At 44.6% G+C, this 19,541-nt stretch overlaps 1 protein-coding gene across 6 annotated transcripts in view; it reads right to left on the bottom strand.

Annotated features, from left to right (window-relative positions):
• The window catches only part of LOC109873440 (active breakpoint cluster region-related protein), a 237,829-nt gene that overhangs the window by 100,913 nt on the left and 117,375 nt on the right, over positions 1–19,541 (bottom strand). For all 6 annotated transcript variants that reach the window (XM_031808665.1, XM_031808666.1, XM_031808667.1 and 3 more), the window contains 5 exons: positions 15,567–15,674; positions 15,111–15,171; positions 9,522–9,574; positions 6,422–6,562; positions 3,679–3,800 (listed from right to left, as the gene is read on the bottom strand). In XM_031808665.1, coding sequence (XP_031664525.1) covers positions 3,679–3,800; positions 6,422–6,562; positions 9,522–9,574; positions 15,111–15,171; positions 15,567–15,674 — 485 coding nt within the window. The remainder of the gene's footprint in view (positions 1–3,678; positions 3,801–6,421; positions 6,563–9,521; positions 9,575–15,110; positions 15,172–15,566; positions 15,675–19,541) is intronic.

Raw genomic sequence — 19,541 nt, 5'->3', positions numbered from 1 at the left:
GCTGGTATATTCATGGTATACAGCAATTATTTAAGAGGAGAAACAGGGCTTTGGAATCAATAGAAACATTAATAATCCACAATGACTGAGTAGATATAGAGGTATTGAACAGTATTAAGGTTTCACAATGAGTTAATACTGATGATTAACTATCAGTTGGATCACTTGTTTTATCTGGCTGCTGGCCTAATCCTGGCCTAATCCTGGCCTAATCCTGGCCTAATCCTGTGGTGTTAAAGTCCAGACCAGAGGACAATATTGAGCTCGTTCCACACTGTATGTCCTTCACACGGTTAGGTAGCAGGAAGCAACAACTGTCAATCATAATCAACCCTAACCTAGCAAACAAAGTTAACCGTGCCGACAGGAAAATGACATTTTGGGCCATGGTTGGCAATCCTGTAAATTAAACACTTCATCTATGGACGTGTATGCTGTCATTCCCACCAATTTACACTTCATCTATGGATGTGTATGCTGTCATTCCCACCAAATTTACACTTCATCTATGGATGTGTATGCTGTCATTCCCACCAATTTACACTTCATCTATGGACGTGTATGCTATCATTTCCATCAATTTACACTTCATCTATGGACGTGTATGCTGTCATTCCCACCAATTTACACTTCATCTATGGATGTGTATGCTGTCATTCCCACCAATTTACACTTCATCTATGGATGTGTATGCTATCATTCCCACCAATTTACACTTCATCTATGGATGTGTATGCTGTCATTCCCACCAATTTACACTTCATCTATGGACGTGTATGCTGTCATTCCCACCAATTTACACTTAATCTATGGACGTGTATGCTATCATTTCCATCAATTTACACTTCATCTATGGATGTGTATGCTGTCATTCCCACCAATTTACACTTCATCTATGGACGTGTATGCTGTCATTCCCACCAATTTACACTTCATATATGGACGTGTATGCTATCATTTCCATCAATTTACACTTCATCTATGGACGTGTATGCTATCATTTCCATCAATTTACACTTCATCTATGGACGTGTATGCTGTCATTTCCATCAATTTACACTTCATCTATGGACGTGTCTTCCTTTTTATTATGACATGAAAGAACACTTGGGAGTTACAAAACGGAGTAAATAATAACCGCAGTGAGAGATAATCCCTTCAGAGCAGGGCTGTTATTCATCCTGATACACTGTTGTCATATTTCACACACTGATACACTGTTGTCATATTTCATACACTGATACACTGTTGTCATATTTCATACACTGATACACTGTTGTCATATTTCATACACTGATACACTGTTGTCATATTTCATACACTGATACACTGTTGTCATATTTCATACACTGATACACTGTTGTCATATTTCATACACTGATACACTGTTGTCATATTTCATACACTGATACACTGTTGTCATATTTCATACACTGATACACTGTTGTCATACTTCATACACTGATACACTGTTGTCATATTTCATACACTGATACACTGTTGTCATATTTCATACACTGATACACTGTTGTCATATTTCATACACTGATACACTGTTGTCATATTTCATACACTGATACACTGTTGTCATATTTCATACACTGATACACTGTTGTCATATTTCATACACTGATACACTGTTGTCATATTTCATACACTGATACACTGTTGTCATACTTCATACACTGATACACTGTTGTCATATTTCATACACTGATACACTGTTGTCATATTTCATACACTGATACACTGTTGTCATACTTCATACACTGATACACTGTTGTCATATTTCATACACTGATACACTGTTGTCATATTTCATACACTGATACACTGTTGTCATATTTCATACACTGATACACTGTTGTCATATTTCATACACTGATACACTGTTGTCATATTTCATACACTGATACACTGTTGTCATATTTCATACACTGATACACTGTTGTCATATTTCATACACTGATACACTGTTGTCATATTTCATACACTAATACACTGTTGTCATATTTCATACACTGATACACTGTTGTCATATTTCATACACTGATACACTGTTGTCATATTTCATACACTGATACACTGTTGTCATACTTCATACACTGATACACTGTTGTCATATTTCATACACTGATACACTGTTGTCATATTTCATACACTGATACACTGTTGTCATATTTCATACACTGATACACTGTTGTCATATTTCATACACTGATACACTTGTCATATTTCATACACTGATACACTGTTGTCATATTTCATACACTGATACACTGTTGTCATACTTCATACACTGATACACTGTTGTCATATTTCATACACTGATACACTGTTGTCATATTTCATACACTGATACACTGTTGTCATACTTCATACACTGATACACTGTTGTCATATTTCATACACTGATACACTGTTGTCATATTTCATACACTGATACACTGTTGTCATACTTCATACACTGATACACTGTTGTCATATTTCATACACTGATACACTGTTGTCATACTTCATACACTGATACACTGTTGTCATACTTCATACACTGTTGTCATACTTCATACACTGATACACTGTTGTCATATTTCATACACTGATACAATGTTGTCATACTTCATACACTGATACACTGTTGTCATACTTCATACACTGATACGCTGTTGTCATACTTCATACACTGATACACTGTTGTCATACTTCATACACTGATACGCTGTTGTCATACTTCATACACTGTTGTCATACTTCATACACTGATACACTGTTGTCATACTTCATACACTGTTGTCATATTTCATACACTGATACACTGTTGTCATACTTCATACACTGATACACTGTTGTCATACTTCATACACTGATACGCTGTTGTCATACTTCATACACTGTTGTCATACTTCATACACTGATACACTGTTGTCATACTTCATACTCTGATACACTGTTGTCATACTTCATACACTGATACACTGTTGTCATACTTCATACACTGATACACTGTTGTCATACTTCATACACTGCCACAGCAGAGCTGACAGGACCCCATAAAACCTGATCAACCCTATTAGAATTCTGTAGGAATACGGGATAAGCTATCAGTCTGCCTCATTTAAGGAGAGCCTATTGGAGAATGTGCCCTATATCACTAACTATGCATCTCTTGCTTTCACTCTCTCTCCTATCCAATAAACCTGTAGTAGCTTCACTGGAGAGAGAGGGCTAGAGGGATGAAGGGAGACGTTATGGGGAGTTTATTCTCTCACAGTGAGGCGGAGGAGAAGAGTCTTTGTGTTAATATGTACCACTTATTCTCTCTCCAGTCACACACACTGGCCTGCACTGATGGGCTATGGCCTCAAACAGCTGCTCTGCTCACCCACCCACCCATCAACAGAACAGAATGAAAACACTCATCAACTCACACTGGCCTGCACTGATGGGCTATGGCCTCAACCAGCCGCTCTGCTCACCCACCCACCCATCAACAGAACAGAATGAAAACACTCATCAACTCACACTGGCCTGCACTGATGGGCTATGGCCTCAACCAGCTGCTCCGCTCACCCACCCACCCGTCAACAGAACAGAATGAAAACACTCATCAACTCACACTGGAGAATAGCACAGTGGGTATGTTTATGCCTGAATGTGCATGAGTATGTGTTGACCTACCCTGCAGAGGTCTTCTTCATTTTGGCACAGAGCAGTAGGTCTGTAAAGAGGAAGACGTGACGCAGTTTCCTGGAACCCTCTGACATCTCCACCAGGAAACCATCCTTCACCAGCTGACGAGCCTACCAGGGAGAGAAACTCCATGACATCACTTCCTGTAAACATTCACTTCCTGTTCTGAGCCCTGGGCCTAGTCTGAGGGATACTGCCTATCACACACAGTTAAATAGACAGGATGTACTGTAGGAGGTATAGGTCAGAGTTCAGCAATATGAAAGAACATCACTTGTTGTCTATATTTTCTTGCGGTCTACATTCTCCATGACAGTTGTGTCAATCATCAGCTAAATAAGCCACTAAGAACTCAAAACACTGCCCCCTTTCCCTCTCTACATCTGTCCATCTCTCAAAACACTGCCCCCTTTCCCTCTCTGCATCTGTCCATCTCTCAAAACACTGACCCTTTCCCTCTCTGCATCTGTCCATCTCTCAAAACACTGCCCCCTTTCCCTCTCTGCATCTGTCCATCTCTCAAAACACTGACCCTTTCCCTCTCTGCATCTGTCCATCTCTCAAAACACTGACCCTTTCCCTCTCTGCATCTGTCCATCTCTCAAAACACTGCCCCCTTTCCCTCTCTGCATCTGTCCATCTCTCAAAACACTGCCCCCTTTCCCTCTCTGCATATGTCCATCTCTCAAAACACTGACCCTTTCCCTCTCTGCATCTGTCCATCTCTCAAAACACTGCCCCCTTTCCCTCTCTGCATCTGTCCATCTCTCAAAACACTGCCCCCTTTCCCTCTCTGCATCTGTCCATCTCTCAAAACACTGACCCCTTTCCCTCTCTGCATCTGTCCATCTCTCAAAACACTGACCCCTTTCCCTCTCTGCATCTGTCCATCTCTCAAAACACTGACCCTTTCCCTCTCTGCATCTGTCCATCTCTCAAAACACTGCCCCCTTTCCCTCTCTGCATCTGTCCATCTCTCAAAACACTGCCCCCTTTCCCTCTCTGCATCTGTCCATCTCTCAAAACACTGCCCCCTTTCCCTCTCTGCATCTGTCCATCTCTCAAAACACTGCCCCCTTTCCCTCTCTGCATCTGTCCATCTCTCAAAACACTGCCCCCTTTCCCTCTCTGCATCTATCCATCTCTCAAAACACTGCCCCCTTTCCCTCTCTGCATCTGTCCATCTCTCAAAACACTGCCCCCTTTCCCTCTCTGCATCTGTCCATCACCCAAAACACTGCCCCCTTTCCCTCTCTGCATCTGTCCATCACTCAAAACACTGCCCCCTTTCCCTCTCTGCATCTGTCCATCTCTAGCGAGCCAACTGGGAAACCTAAAATAAGGCCGAGCTAAACCAGAACTGGAGTAATCGGAAAAGTGTGAGCCAAAAACAGCAGAGACAGTTTTTCATTTCTGGTAGCAGACAGACAATGAATGGAGAACTGACTGGGAGGCTAAAAACTAAGCTGACTGAATGGAATAGGGATATAGAGAGAGGGATAGAGGGAGAGCGAGGAAGAGATGGGAGGAGAGAGGGATAGAAAGAGAGGGGTGGAGGGAGGAAAGCAGTTTAGAGATGGAGGGAGAAAGGAGGAGAGGGGGAGAGAGCGAAAGCAGAAAGTAGAGGCTTTAGAGATGGAGGGAGAAAGGAGGAGAGGGGGAGAAAGGAGGAGAGGGGGAGAAAGGAGGAGAGGGGGAGAGAGTGAAAGCAGAAAGTAGAGGGTTTAGAGATGGAGGGAGAAAGGAGGAGAGGGGGAGAAAGGAGGAGAGGGGGAGAAAGGAGGAGAGGGGGAGAAAGGAGGAGAGGGGGAGAGAGTGAAAGCAGAAAGTAGAGGGTTTAGAGATGGAGGGAGAAAGGAGGAGAGGGGGAGAAAGGAGGAGAGGGGGAGAGAGTGAAAGCAGAAAGTAGAGGGTTTAGAGATGGAGGGAGAAAGGAGGAGAGGGGGAGAAAGGAGGAGAGGGGGAGAGAGTGAAAGCAGAAAGTAGAGGGTTTAGAGATGGAGGGAGAAAGGAGGAGAGGGGGAGAAAGGAGGAGAGGGGGAGAAAGGAGGAGAGGGGGAGAGAGTGAAAGCAGAAAGTAGAGGGTTTAGAGATGGAGGGAGAAAGGAGGAGAGGGGGAGAAAGGAGGAGAGGGGGAGAAAGGAGGAGAGGGGGAGAGAGTGAAAGCAGAAAGTAGAGGGTTTAGAGATGGGGGGAGAAAGGAGGAGAGGGGGAGAAAGGAGGAGAGGGGGAGAGAGTGAAAGCAGAAAGTAGAGGGTTTAGAGATGGAGGGAGAAAGGAGGAGAGGGGGAGAGGGATAGAAAGAGAGGGGTGGAGGGAGGAAAGCAGTTTAGAGATGGAGGGAGAAAGGAGGAGAGGGGGAAAGAGGGGGAAAAAGGATGGGAGAGAGGAAGGACTTCGCAGGCAGAGAATGTAAAAAGTATCAAGTCAGAGGAGCATTAAGAGGAGAAAAGCAGAAAAAAAAATGACAGAACAAAACAAAGGTAGTGTTAGAAAGAGGGAAACATCAAACAACCCTACAATGCATGCTGGGAGAGAGACAGAGATAGAGGCGGCTGGTAATGAAGAGATTGAGGATGAGGGCAGGAGGAGTAGACACTGTCGGTTTCTTTCTGACCCCAAAACACAATTCACAAATACATTCACACACTTCCCCAAGGTTACAACATGAATTGCTGAAAAGCATTAGGTAGTCTGTCACAACGGTGTGTGTGTGTGTGTGAGACCCCACCTCTCCCTTAGGCGTGGTGATGGCCGTCCTGCGGGGGTCGATCTCTTCGTTGATGGAGGACAGGAAGTTCTGGGAGATCCTCAGAGCGTCCTGCAGTAGGGGGAAGTCTGGGTGGTCCTTAGGGGTGTGCTTCAGCAGGTCCTATTATAACACACACAGAGAGAGACCATTAGATATTACACACGCCGGGGATATCGCAATGCAACTCTCAAATAGTCACAGAGACCCCAATTTAAAAACAGAGACCCCCATCCATTCAAATGATTGTCTAAGGACAGTCAATGATTGTCAAATGATTGTCTAAGGACAGTCAATGTGCAGGTGTTTTTAAACCTATAACACCAGATCTACTTATCCATTTTGATGAATTGGACTATTTGGATATTTGGCTGGGTTTTCTAACAAATCCTTTCCTCTACTAAAAGCATATCAGAATCTCTCCTTGATGGAACAGTGGGCAAAACTAATTATTTTACTTTTAAAGTGCTACCTAATAGCTGAGACAGTCTGCCTCCACATTGCTAATATCTTATTATCTCTATCTATCTATATTTTTTTCAGAGGAGCGTGTGAAAGAAAAGCCAATTGACTGATTTATGCCTCGTCAGCACACCTCAGTTCATTTATTGTGACAACCTGTGGAAGGTTGAGCAGATGGTACATGTCTTTGTACAGTATATGACAGACTATAATGCAGAAACGTTCACGTCTGTGGCTGTGCCCCAAAGGGCACCACATTCCCTACATACAGTTGAAGTAGGAAGTTATTCACAATTCCTGACATTTAATCCTAGTAAAAAGTCCCTGTCTTAGGTCAGTTAGGATCACCACTTTATTTTAAGAATGTTAAATGTCAGAATAATAGTAGAGAGAATGATTTATTTCAGTTTGTATTTCTTTCATCACATTCCCAGTGGGTCAGAAGTTTACATACACTCAATTAGTATTTAGTAGCATTGCCTTTAAATTGTTTAACTTGGGTCAAACGTTTCGGGAGCCTTCCACAAGCTTCCCACAATGAGTTAGGTGAATTTTGGCCCATTCCTCCCAACAGAGCTGGTGTAACTGAGTCAGGGTTGTAGGCCTCCTTCCACAAATTTTCTATGGGATTGAGGTCAGGGCTTTGTGATGGCCACTCCAATACCTTGACTTTGTTGTCCTTAAGCCATTTTGCCACAACTTTGGAAGTATGCTTGGGGTCATTGTCCATTTGGTAGACCCATTTGCGACCAAGCTTTAACTTCCTGACTGATGTCTTGAGATGTTGCTTCAATATATCCAGAATTTTCCCGCTTCATGATGCCATCTATTGTGTGAAGTGCACCAGTCCCTCCTGCAGCAAAGCACACCCACAACATGATGCTGCCACCCCCGTGCTTCACTGTTGGGATGGTGTTCTTTGACTTGCAAGCCTCCCCCTTTTTCCTCCAAACATAACGATGGTCATTATGGCCAAACAGTTCTATTTTTGTTTCATCAGACCAGAGGACATTTCTCCAAAAAGTACAATCTTTGTCCCCATGTGCAGTTGCAAACCGTAGTCTGGCTTTTTTATGGCGGTTTTGGAGCAGTGGCTTCTTCCTTGCTGAGCGGCCTTTCAGGTTATGTCGATATAGGACTCGTTTTACTTTGGATGTAGATATTTTGTACCCGTTTCCTCCAGCATCTTCACAAGGTCCTTTGCTGTTGTTCTGGGATTGATTTGCACTTTTCGCACCAAAGTTCGATCATCTCTAGGAGACAGAACGCGTCTCCTTCCTGAGCGGTATGACGGCTGCGTGGTCCCATGGTGTTTATACTTGCATACTGTTGTTTGCACAGATGAACGTGGTACCTTCAGGCATTTGAAAATTGCTTCCAAGTATGAACCAGACTTGTAGAGGTCTACATGATGTGAAGCAAAGAGGCACTGAGCTTGGAAGGTAGGCCTTGAAATACATCCACAGGTACACCTCCAATTGACTCAAATGATGTCAAGTAGCCTATCAGAAGCTTCTAAAGCCATGACATAATTTTCTGGAATGTTCCAAGCTGCTTAAAGGCACAGTCAACTTAGTGTATGTAAACTTCTGACGCACTGGAATTGTGATACAGTGATTTATAAGTTAAATAATCTGTCTGTAAACAATTGTTGGAAAAATTACTTGTGTCATGCACAATGTAGATGTCCTAACCGACTTGCAAAAACTATTAGTTTGTTAACAAGAAATTTGTGGAGTGGTTGAAAAACGAGTTTTAATGACTCCAACCTAAGTATGTAGACTTCCGACTTCAACTGTATATTGCACTATGGGCCCTGGTCAAACCCAATGGGCCCTGGTCAAACCCAATGGGCCCTGGTCAAACCCAATGGGCCCTGTTCAAGCCCAATGGGCCCTGTTCAAGCCCAATGGGCCCTGGTCAAGCCCAATGGGCCCGGGTCAAACACAATGGGCCCTGGTCAAACACAATGGGCCCTGGTCAAACACAATGGGCCCTGGTCAAACACAATGGGCCCTGGTCAAAAGTGCAATAAATAGAAAAGAGGGTGCCATTTGGGACGCAGACCGTGTCTCTGATTTGGATGATCTGGCCTGACCTTTGTTTGTAGGAAACCAACTGGTGTTTGTTTAGCAATGGTTCCACGAGCTTTATGTCAAACTTATTCATCAAATGCACTGGAAGCTAGACGTCTAGGCATCTCTGCTCTGTGGGCGGCTTCCGCTTTACACTTGGTTGAAGCCCATCAAAGGAGAGTACATTGTTTCTAACAGCATGTCATTTTGATACACCGTGCAGAGAAAAGGTATACGCTTAGCAAATGGAATGGAACACTCCCTCTCAGCAGCAGAAGGCAGGGTTTGACTTTGCAGATGGATCCAGAACCAAGCTGCATTGTTAAGCTCGCCGGGACTTTCTAGTTAAATTCCTCCCAGCTCCATCACTGTGTTTCTCATGACTAAACAACGTGACAGCACTAACTCTTAATCCCTGATGTGTATCCATATTGTCCTATCTATTCAATCTAGCTCTACGTTGTGGTCCCCTCTAATCCAATCTTGTCTTTTGTCTCTAGGCAGATCAGGAATCCCTCATGGCTGTACCACGTGTGTGTACTCACATGAAGAACCAGTGTGCTTCTGGTCACACGGTCAATCGGCTTGTACAGGAGAGCTGTGGGAAAAGACAAGAAGAGGGCACTCAGTTTGGTTTTGCACGCACACAGACAATGCAGAAAAACAAAGTCAAAAAGCCTATCACATGCTTGGCTGGGCACACGTTTCTTGCGGTAGGGGGCAGACAATTCTAGCATTCACAATCTCAGGTGTCAGCTAACCTGCAGAGACGGACACGCACAGACACTAATGTCATTCCCTCTAAGCTCTGCTATTCACTTCCTGCTGAACAAGGTTGTGTTCAGAAACCTTCCCATTCAATCCACATCAGGATCAACTTTCTAACCCGGTCTACATTTCTCCTTCTCACGCCGCTCTTCAAATGATATATCACACACTCAGTCGATCGTGCTCGCTCTCACACACTTGGAGCCCTTTGGCTCAACTTCACAATGATAGACTCTGCTTGGTAACAGGGTTTACGTAATTCCTTGTCGGGTTCGTGCTCTCTCTCTCTCTCTCACACACACACACACACACATTCCAGGGTTTTTCTTTATTTTTACTATTTTCTACATTGTAGAATAATAGTGAAGACATCAAAACTATGAAATAACACATGGATTCATGTAGTAACCAAAAAAGGTGTTAAACAAATCAAAATATATTTTAGACTCTTCAAAGTAGCCACTTTTCCATGATGGACTGTCGTTTCTCTATGTTTACTTGAGCTGTTCTTGCCATAATATGGACTTGGTCTTTCTCCAAATAGGGCTCTTCTGTATACCACCCCTACCATGTCACAACACAAGTAAAGACATTCCAAAAATTCACTTTTAACAAGGCACACCTGTTAATTTAAATGCATTCCAGGTGACTACCTCATGAAGCTGGTAGAGAGAATGCCAAGTGTGCAAATCTGTCATCAGTGCCTCGCAGCACTCTGAGCAGCCTTATTGGTTACATAGCAGTTTGTTTCCATTGCAGATTTACTCTGCTACTACGGAAACTACGCAAACTTGTGCACACACACTCCAAATCACATTTCTATCCTAAACTTCTCTTAAATCAAATAAAATTTGATTTGTCACATACACATGGTTAGCAGATGTTAATGCGAGTGTAGCGAAATGCTTGTGCTTCTAGTTCCGACAATGCAGTAATAACCAACGAGTAATCTAACTAACAATTCCACAACTACTACCTTATACACACAAGTGTAAAGGGATGAAGAATATGTACATACAAATATATGAATGAGTGATGGTACAGAACGGCATAGGCAAGATGCAGTAGATGGTATCGAGTACAGTATATACATATGAGATGAGTAATTTAGGGTATATAAACATAAAGTGGCATAGTTTAAAGTGGCGAGTGATACATTTTAACATCAATTCCCATCAATTCCCGTTATTAAAGTGGCTCGAGTTGAGTCAGTATGTTGGCAGCAGCCACTCAATGTTAGTGGTGGCTGTTTAACAGACTGATGGCCTTGAGATAGAAGCTGTTTTTCAGTCTCTCGGTCCCTGCTTTGATGCATCTGGTCTGACCTCGCCTTCAGGATGATAGCGGGGTGAACAGGCAGTGGCTCCGGTGGTTGTTGTCCTTGATGATCTTTATGGCCTTCCTGTGACATCGGGTGGTTTGGGTGTCCTGGAGGGCAGGTAGTTTGCCCCCAGTGATGCGTTGTGCAGACCTCACTACCCTCTGGAGAGCCTTACGGTTGTGGGCAGAGCAGTTGCGGGACAAGATGGTGATACAGTCCGACAGGATGCTCTCGATTGTGCATCTATAGAAGTTTGTGAGTGCTTTTGGTGACAAGCCGAATTTCTTCAGCCTCCTGAGGTTGAAGAGGCGCTACTGCGCCTTCTTCACGACGCTGTCTGTGTGGGTGGACCAATTCAGTTTGTCCGTGATGTGTACGATGAGGAAATTAAAACGTACTACCCTCTCCACTACTGTCCCATCGATGTGGATAGGGGGGTGTTCCCTCTGCTGTTTCCTGAAGTCCACAATCATCTCCTTAGTTTTGTTGACGAGGGCCCTCACCTCCTCCCTGTAGGCCGTCTCGTCGTTGTTGGTAATCAAGCCTACCACTGTAGTGTCACCCGCAAACTTGATGATTGAGTTGGAGGTGTGCATGGCCACGCAGTCGTGGGTGAACAGGGAGTACAGGAGAGGGCTCAGAACGCACCCTTGTGGGGCCCCAGTGTTGAGGACCAGCGGGTGGAGATGTTGTTACCTGTCTCTGTCTCTTTCTTCTTCCTCTCCTTCTCTCACATCTCAGGAGCCAATCCCGTTACCAACCAGATCTGTGACACTAAGCTGATATCCCAGGAAGCTTTGCAGCGGAGACAGAAAGAGAGATGTATTGTGACAGACTGGGTGAGAACCGAGAGAGAGATTGCAAGATGGAGAAAAATATAGACAGGAGAATATGCAAAAAAAAAGCCAGAGAAATCTAAGCCCCTGTTGACATGTTGACTGAACATCCTAAGCTTTGATAATGAGCTGTTTATGATCTCTGACTAACACTTCACTTACTTATTCTCCCCCTCCCCCAAAAACTCCCAGCTCCTGCTTTGTACTGACTCAACAGCCTTCGTCTCAGTCTCTTCATCTACAAGGACTCAGTCAGGAACTCTGCAGTGCTGACAGAAGCACAGTTCAAAGAGAAGAGGAGTGAAATGAGGGATGCTGATTAGAGGAGTGATGGAGATGTGAGGGATGCTGATTATAGGTAACCAATAGAGCTTCACAGTGGGGTGCCTGTGATGGAACCCTCTAGGTCACTGTGACAACCTGACAGACAGCTCCTCCTCAGTAACCAGGGTGTCAATGTGGGTCAAAACCAATCAGCAGTCCTGGATATACAACACTGAGACATGGCTTAGATAGAGAGGCCTCTGCCAGCCCAGCTCCCTGACTGGGCTAAACTGATCAATGCCAACCGTTGCCCCTCATCCATTGTGCCAACTCAGAGGGGGAGAAGAGGGGGGTGTACAAAAACTAAAATAGTGAGGGAGAGATAAAGTATGGGGGAGAGACAGGGGAGACAGACAGAGGTAAAGTCTCTCTCTCTCTCTCTCCCTCTCTCTCCCTCAATTCAATTCAATTCAATTCAAGGGCTTTATTGGCATGGGAAACATGTGTTAACATTGCCAAAGCAAGTGAGGTAGATAATATATAAAGTGAATATGTGAAATAAACTATAAAAATTAACAGTAAACATCACACATACAGAAGTTTCAAAACAATAAAGACATTACAAATGTCATATTATATATATATATATATATATATATATATATATATATATATATATATATATATATACAGTGTTTTAACAATGTACAAATGGTAAAGGACACACGATAAAATAAACAAGCATAGATATATTCTCTCTGTGTCCGTCTCTCTCTCTCTCGCTGTGTGTCCGTCTCTCTCTCTCTCTCTCTCTCTCTCTCTCTCTCTGTGTGTCCGTCTCCCTCTCAATTCAATTCAATTCAATGGCTTTCTCTCTCTCTCTGTGTGTGTGTCCGTCTCTCTCTCTCTCTCTCTATGTGTGTCCGTCTCTCTCTCTCTCTCTCTCTATGTGTGTCCGTCTCTCTCTCTCTCTATGTGTGTCCGTCTCTCTCTCTCTCTCTCTATGTGTGTCCGTCTCTCTCTCTCTCTCTCTATGTGTGTCCGTCTCTCTCTCTCTCTCTCTCTCTATGTGTGTCCGTCTCTCTCTCTCTCTCTCTCTCTATGTGTGTCCGTCTCTCTCTCTCTCTCTCTCTATGTGTGTCCGTCTCTCTCTCTATGTGTGTGTCCGTCTCTCTCTCTCTCTCTCTCTCTCTGTGTGCACGTCCGCGCGTGTCTCTCTCTGTGTGCACGTCCGCGCGTGTCTCTCTCTGTGTGCGCGTCCGCGCGTGTCTCTCTCTGTGTGCGCGTCCGCGCGTGTCTCTCTCTGTGTGCGTCCGTCCGCGCGTGTCTCTCTCTGTGTGTGCGTCCGTCCGCGCGTGTCTCTGTGCGTCCGTCCGCGCGTCTCTCTGTGCGTCCGTCCGCGCGTCTCTCTCTGTGCGTCCGTCCGTGCGTGTCTCTCTGTGCGTCTGTCTCTCTCTCCCTCTCCCTCCCTCCATCCATCCCTCCCCACCTGGCCAACATTCTGTGAAATTGCATAGCGCCAAATTCAAATGACAGAAATCGTAATATTAAACATTCACGAAAATACAAGTGTCATACATAATTTAAAAGCTTAACTTCTTGTTAATCCAGGCACTTTGTCAGATTTCAAAAAGGCTTTATGGCGAAAGCACACCATGCTATTATCTGAGGACAGCGCCCTGCACACAAAAGCATCACATACATTTTCCAACCAAGCAGATGCATCACGAAAGTCAGAAATAGCTACATAACAAATGGTCCTTTTGTTCGATAAAGTCCTTCTTTATATCCCAAAAAAAGTACGTTTCAATGGCGCGCTTGACTCAGTAATCCACCGGTTTCCCTCGTTCAAAATGTATACAAAATGAATCCCGTAAGTTACCAATAAACTTCTTCTAAACAAGTCAAACGTTCCTAATCAATCCTGAGGTACGCTATTATGTAAATAAAATATCAAATTCAAGACGAAGAATACCAGAGACCGTTACCGGAGATAAATAACGAAGCACGTGCACTAATCGGAATACGCTACAAATACTACAGCCAAAAGGGGATCCACTTAGAAAAACTACAAAGTCTAGCTAATTTTTCAAAAAACAAGCCTGCAACTCTTTCTAACGACTGTTGACATCTAGTGAAAACCCTAGGAACTGCAATCTGGGAGGACTTCCTTTTTATATTCCCATTCCCAGCAATTGTAATCAGAGGTGAGCTGGATTGTCCTCGGGTTTTCACCTGCCATATCCGTTCTGTTATACTCATAGACATTATTTTAACAGTTTTGGAATCTTTAGAATGTTTTCTACTACCAATGCATACCCTAGCTTCTTGGCCTGAGTAACAGGCAGTTTATTTTGAGCACCTCATTCATCCAAACACTGCCCCCTAGCTCGAAGAAGTTAAAGGCCCAATGCAGCAGTTTTATATCAATATAAAATATTTCTCGGTAACAATTGAGTATCTTCCTGTAATAGATTTCTATTCAAATGGGAAAAAATAGCTTTTATCAAGCAAGAAGTTTGCTAGGACTGTCTCGGAGTGGGGAGGGGCAAACAAAAAACTAGCTGTTATCGGAGAGAGGTTTGGAAATCTCTTTGTTATTGATACATTAACCAATTCAACGCATGATGATGTCACCATGGAAAGTCAAAACTCCCACCCTGTGTAGATTGTATTTTCAACCAGCAACTATTAGAAAATAACACAGGTACATTTTTTTCCACACTTTTACAGTGTTAGTTTAATCAGCTGTTGTACAATATTATATAAAACACTGGGAAAACCTAATATTGACTGCACTGGGCCTTTAAAAGAGCCATAGCAGCTTCAGTACCTTCAGACACACACATCCAGATCAGAACACATCTATTATATTTATGTGTTTTTCTTACTCTGTAAAATCCACAAAAGTTTTTAAAAAGTTATTAAAGAACGCATCTCTTTACCTTCCATGGTGACATTTGTGGTACAGTCCTTAGAGTCCTTGGGTCCCTTTACTTTCAGGTTCTGGAAGAAAATGTATGATTTGTGATTACTGGTGTATTACAGTTTTAGCAGTATAGGAATTTAGCAGTCTAGGAATTTAGCAGTCTAGGAATTTAGCAGTCTAGGAATTTAGCAGTCTAGGAATAGGGTATAGAAGCAGGACACAAGCACACAAACAAACAGACACAAACAGCCTGACTGAGGCAGAGTTGAGCTGAGAGGACTAATGAAGAGGAATGGGTCTGCAGCAACAGACTGCAGGGCTGGACAAACACACACAACAAATATACACACACAACTCACTATATGAGTACAAATTGCAGCACTCACAACTGATGTCATTTACGGCTGGCTGGCTGGCTGGCTGGCTGGCTGGCGCGCGTGCGAGAGAGAGAGAGAGAGAGACCAACACTTACCTCAGAGATCTTCTGGAACTGGGTGTTGGCCTGGCTGCATTTCTCTGCTGTCTCCACCGCTGTCTTGTAGTTGTCAACAAAGGCCTTGTACACCCCCAGCTGGCTGGCCTGGAGCACAGAGGAGAGGACACAATATTAACACCGTGGAGGAGGAAGAGGAGGAGGAGGAGAATGAAAGATGGCATCTGGATGAAAAATTATACGAAGTCAAATCAAATGTTATTTGTCACATGTGCCGAATACAACAGTGTAGATGCTTATTTACAAGCACTTAGCCAACAATACAGTTCAAGATAGAGTTAAGAAACTTGTATTTTATTTAGTAAATATTAACAAAATAACAATAGCGAGGCTATATACAGGGGGTAACGGTACCGAGTCAATGTGCGGGGGTACAGGTTAGTCGAGGTCATTTGTACATGTAGGTACAGTAGGGTGAAGTGACTATGCATAGATAATGGACAACGCGTAGCAGCAGTGTAAAATCAAAGGGGGGGGGTCAATATAAATAGTCCAGGTGGCCATTTGATGAATTGTTCAGCAGTCTTATGGCTTGGGGGTAGAAGCTGTTAAGCAGCCTTTTGATCCGAGACTTAGTGATCCGGTACCTCTTGATGTGCAGTAGCAGAGAGAACAGTCTATGATTTGGGTGACTGGAGTCGTTGACAATTTTTTGAGCCTTCCTCTGACACCACCTAGTATTTAGGTCCTGGATGTCAGGAAGCTTGGCCCCAGTGATGTACTGGGCCGTACGCACTACCCTCTGTAGCGCCTTACGGTCAGATGCCGAGCAGTTACCATACCGGGCGGTGATGCAACCGGTCAGGATGCTCTCGATGGTGCAGCTGTAGAACTTTCTGAGGATCTGGGGACCCATGCCAAATCTTTTCAGTCTCCTGAGGGGGAAAAGGTGTTGTCGTGCCCTCTTCATGACTGTGTTGGTGTGTTTGGACCATGATGGTTTGTTGGTGATGTGGACACCAAGGAACTTGAAACTCTGGACCCGCTCCACTACAGCCCTGTCGATGTTAATGAGGGCGTGTTCGGCCCGACTTTTCCTGTAGTACTTGATAAGCCCCTTTGTCTTGCTCACGTTGAGGGAGAGGTTGTTGTCCTGGCACCACATTGCCAGGTCTCTTACCTCCTCCCTATAGGCTGTCCCATCGTTGTCGATGATCGGGCCTACCACTGTTGTGACGTCAGCAAACTTAATGATGGTGTTGGAGTCGTGTTAGGCCACGCAGTCGTGGGTGAACAGGGAGTACAGGAGGGGACTAAACACGCACCCCTGGGGGGCCCCAGTGTTAAGGATCAGCATGGCAGATGTGTTGTTACCCACCTTTACTACCTGGGGGTGGCCATTCAGGAAGTCCAGGATCCAGTTGCAGAAGGAGGTGCCCAGGGTCCTTAGCTTAGTGATGAGGTTTGAGGGCACTATAGTGTTGAACGCTGAGCTGTAGTCATTGAACAGCATTCTCACATAGGTGTTCCTTTTGTCCAGGTGGGAAAGGGCAGTGTGGAGTACGATTGAGATTGTGTAATCTGTGGATCTGTTGGGGCAGTATGCGAATTGGAGTGGGTCTAGGGTTTCCGGCATGATGGTGTTGATGTGAGCCATGACCAGCCTTTCAAAGCACATCATGGCTACAGATGTGAGTGCTACGGGGCGCTAATCATTTAGGCAGGTTACATTCGCTTCCTTGAGCCCAGGAACTATGGTGGTCTGCTTGAAACATGTAGGTATTACAGCCTCGGTCAGGGAGAGGTTGAAAATGTCAGTGAAGACACTTGCCAGTTCCACTCCTAAATGAAACTTCCGTATTGTAGTTATAACTCCCTATAGTATACCCACGACTGGAGAAGGGTATTGGATGACGCAATTCAACTCCCTCTAAGAGGAACCCAATCAGCTTGCTCTACAGGGTAAAGCTACAGCTTGCTCTACAGTCTAAAGCTACAGCTTGCTCTACAGTCTAAAGCTACAGATTGCTCTACAGTCTAAAGCTACAGCTTGCTATACAGGGTAAAGCCACAGTTTGCTATACAGGGTAAAGCCACAGCTTGCTATACAGGGTAAAGCTACAGCTTGCTATACAGGGTAAAGCTACAGCTTGCTATACAGGGTAAAGCTACAGCTTGCTATACAGGGTAAAGCTACAGCTTGCTCTACAGGGTAAAGCTACAGCTTGCTCTACAGGGTAAAGCTACAGCTTGCTCTACAGGGTAAAGCTACAGCTTGCTATACAGGGTAAAGCTACAGCTTGCTCTACAGGGTAAAGCTACAGCTTTCTATACAGTCTAAAGCTACAGCTTGCTATACAGTCTAAAGCTACAGCTTGCTATACAGGGTAAAGCTACAGCTTGCTATACAGGGTAAAGCTACAGCTTGCTATACAGGGTAAAGCTACAGCTTGCTATACAGTCTAAAGCTACAGCTTGCTATACAGGGTAATGCCACAGCTTGCTATACAGGGTAAAGCTACAGCTTGCTCTACAGGGTAAAGCTACAGCTTGCTCTACAGGGTAAAGCTACAGCTTGCTATACAGTCTAAAGCTACAGCTTGCTATACAGTCTAAAGCTTTAGAGACAGAGCACCACATTTATTCCATTGAAATGATCCCTCCTGAGATGCTGAAGATGCTCCTCTCTCTCCCCCTTCTTCCCCCTCTCTCCATATCCTCCTCCTCTCTTCCCCTCCTCCGCTCTTTCCCCCTCTCCTCAGTCTCCTCGCCCCTCTCCTCAGTCTCCTCGCCCCTCTCCTCAGTCTCCTCGCCCCTCTCCTCAGTCTCCTCGCCCCTCTCTCCAGTCTCCTCCCTCCGTCTCCTCCCTCCGTCTCCTCCCCCCTCTCTCCGTCTCCTCCCCCCTCTCTCCGTCTCCTCCCCCCTCTCTCCGTCTCCTCCCCCCTCTCTCCGTCTCCTCCCCCCTCTCTCCGTCTCCTCCCCCCTCTCTCCGTCTCCTCCCCCCTCTCTCTGTCTCCTCCCCCCTCTCTCTGTCTCCTCCCCCCTCTCTCTGTCTCCTCCCCCCTCTCTCTGTCTCCTCCCCCCTCTCTCTGTCTCCTCCCCCCTCTCTCTGTCTCCTCCCCCCTCTCTCTGTCTCCTCCCCCTCTCTCTGTCTCCTCCCCCCTCTCTCTGTCTCCTCCCCCCTCTTTACATTGTGTTTGGTGGCTCCCTCACAGACAGGCCTGTTTAAATAGTTAGTTGCCACGCGACACACACAGTGACTCATGAGCACACACACACACTAAGGTTGAATGGCAGGAACATGATTACCAGGATCTGGCTTCTCTACAGCCTCCGCATGATGAATCAATGCTCAGGGTGGGGACAGACATCCCATCTCAGGATGGAGCGAAGTTCACCATGCATGTAGACCAATCATCTCATTATGGTCACGTTTTACCTTGTGACAGGTAGAGTTACATTTGCTGCAGCACAGTAATATAAATACGCATTTACCCATCTCCATCTGGCTTTTGGGGTCACCTTGTTTTTTGTTGTAAATATATATTTATTTTTTTGTTCCAGCTGCAGAGTTTTAAAGCAGTCTAGCACGCGCACATCGCTGCTTTAAATCAGTGCATGCGCAAGCACTCTATCAATTCCATTCAAATTGCATCCAAAATAGAAAATCCTGTTCTAGATTGATATACAGTATAGGCCTGTATATAGATGTCCTAGCCTACCTCTTTCGGGTAATAAATTAAATGCAGTATTAGCCTTATATTTAGCTAATTAATGGTGTGTTATCCATAATAAGTGTTTAACTTCTAGCCTCTGGCTCTTACCTCTGGGTAATATGCAAGCACCTGTGCTCCGATGGCCTCTCCTTAAAAAAAACACTCCTTAACTCTTGGAGTCCCAGGCAGGAACAGCTAGACTAGAATAGCTTGCTGTACATTTGTTCTTCTATTTGAACAGGGATGCAACCTCTTTTTTTCGGTATGTTTAATACAGCAGGCAATAGAACTCATGGGT

This window comes from Oncorhynchus kisutch, linkage group LG28, assembly GCF_002021735.2.
Source record: "Oncorhynchus kisutch isolate 150728-3 linkage group LG28, Okis_V2, whole genome shotgun sequence".
In the NCBI taxonomy this organism is placed as follows: Eukaryota; Metazoa; Chordata; class Actinopteri; order Salmoniformes; family Salmonidae; genus Oncorhynchus; species Oncorhynchus kisutch.
The sequence above is the reverse complement of the archived record's forward strand: the minus strand, read 5'-3'. Positions and strand labels throughout refer to the sequence as shown.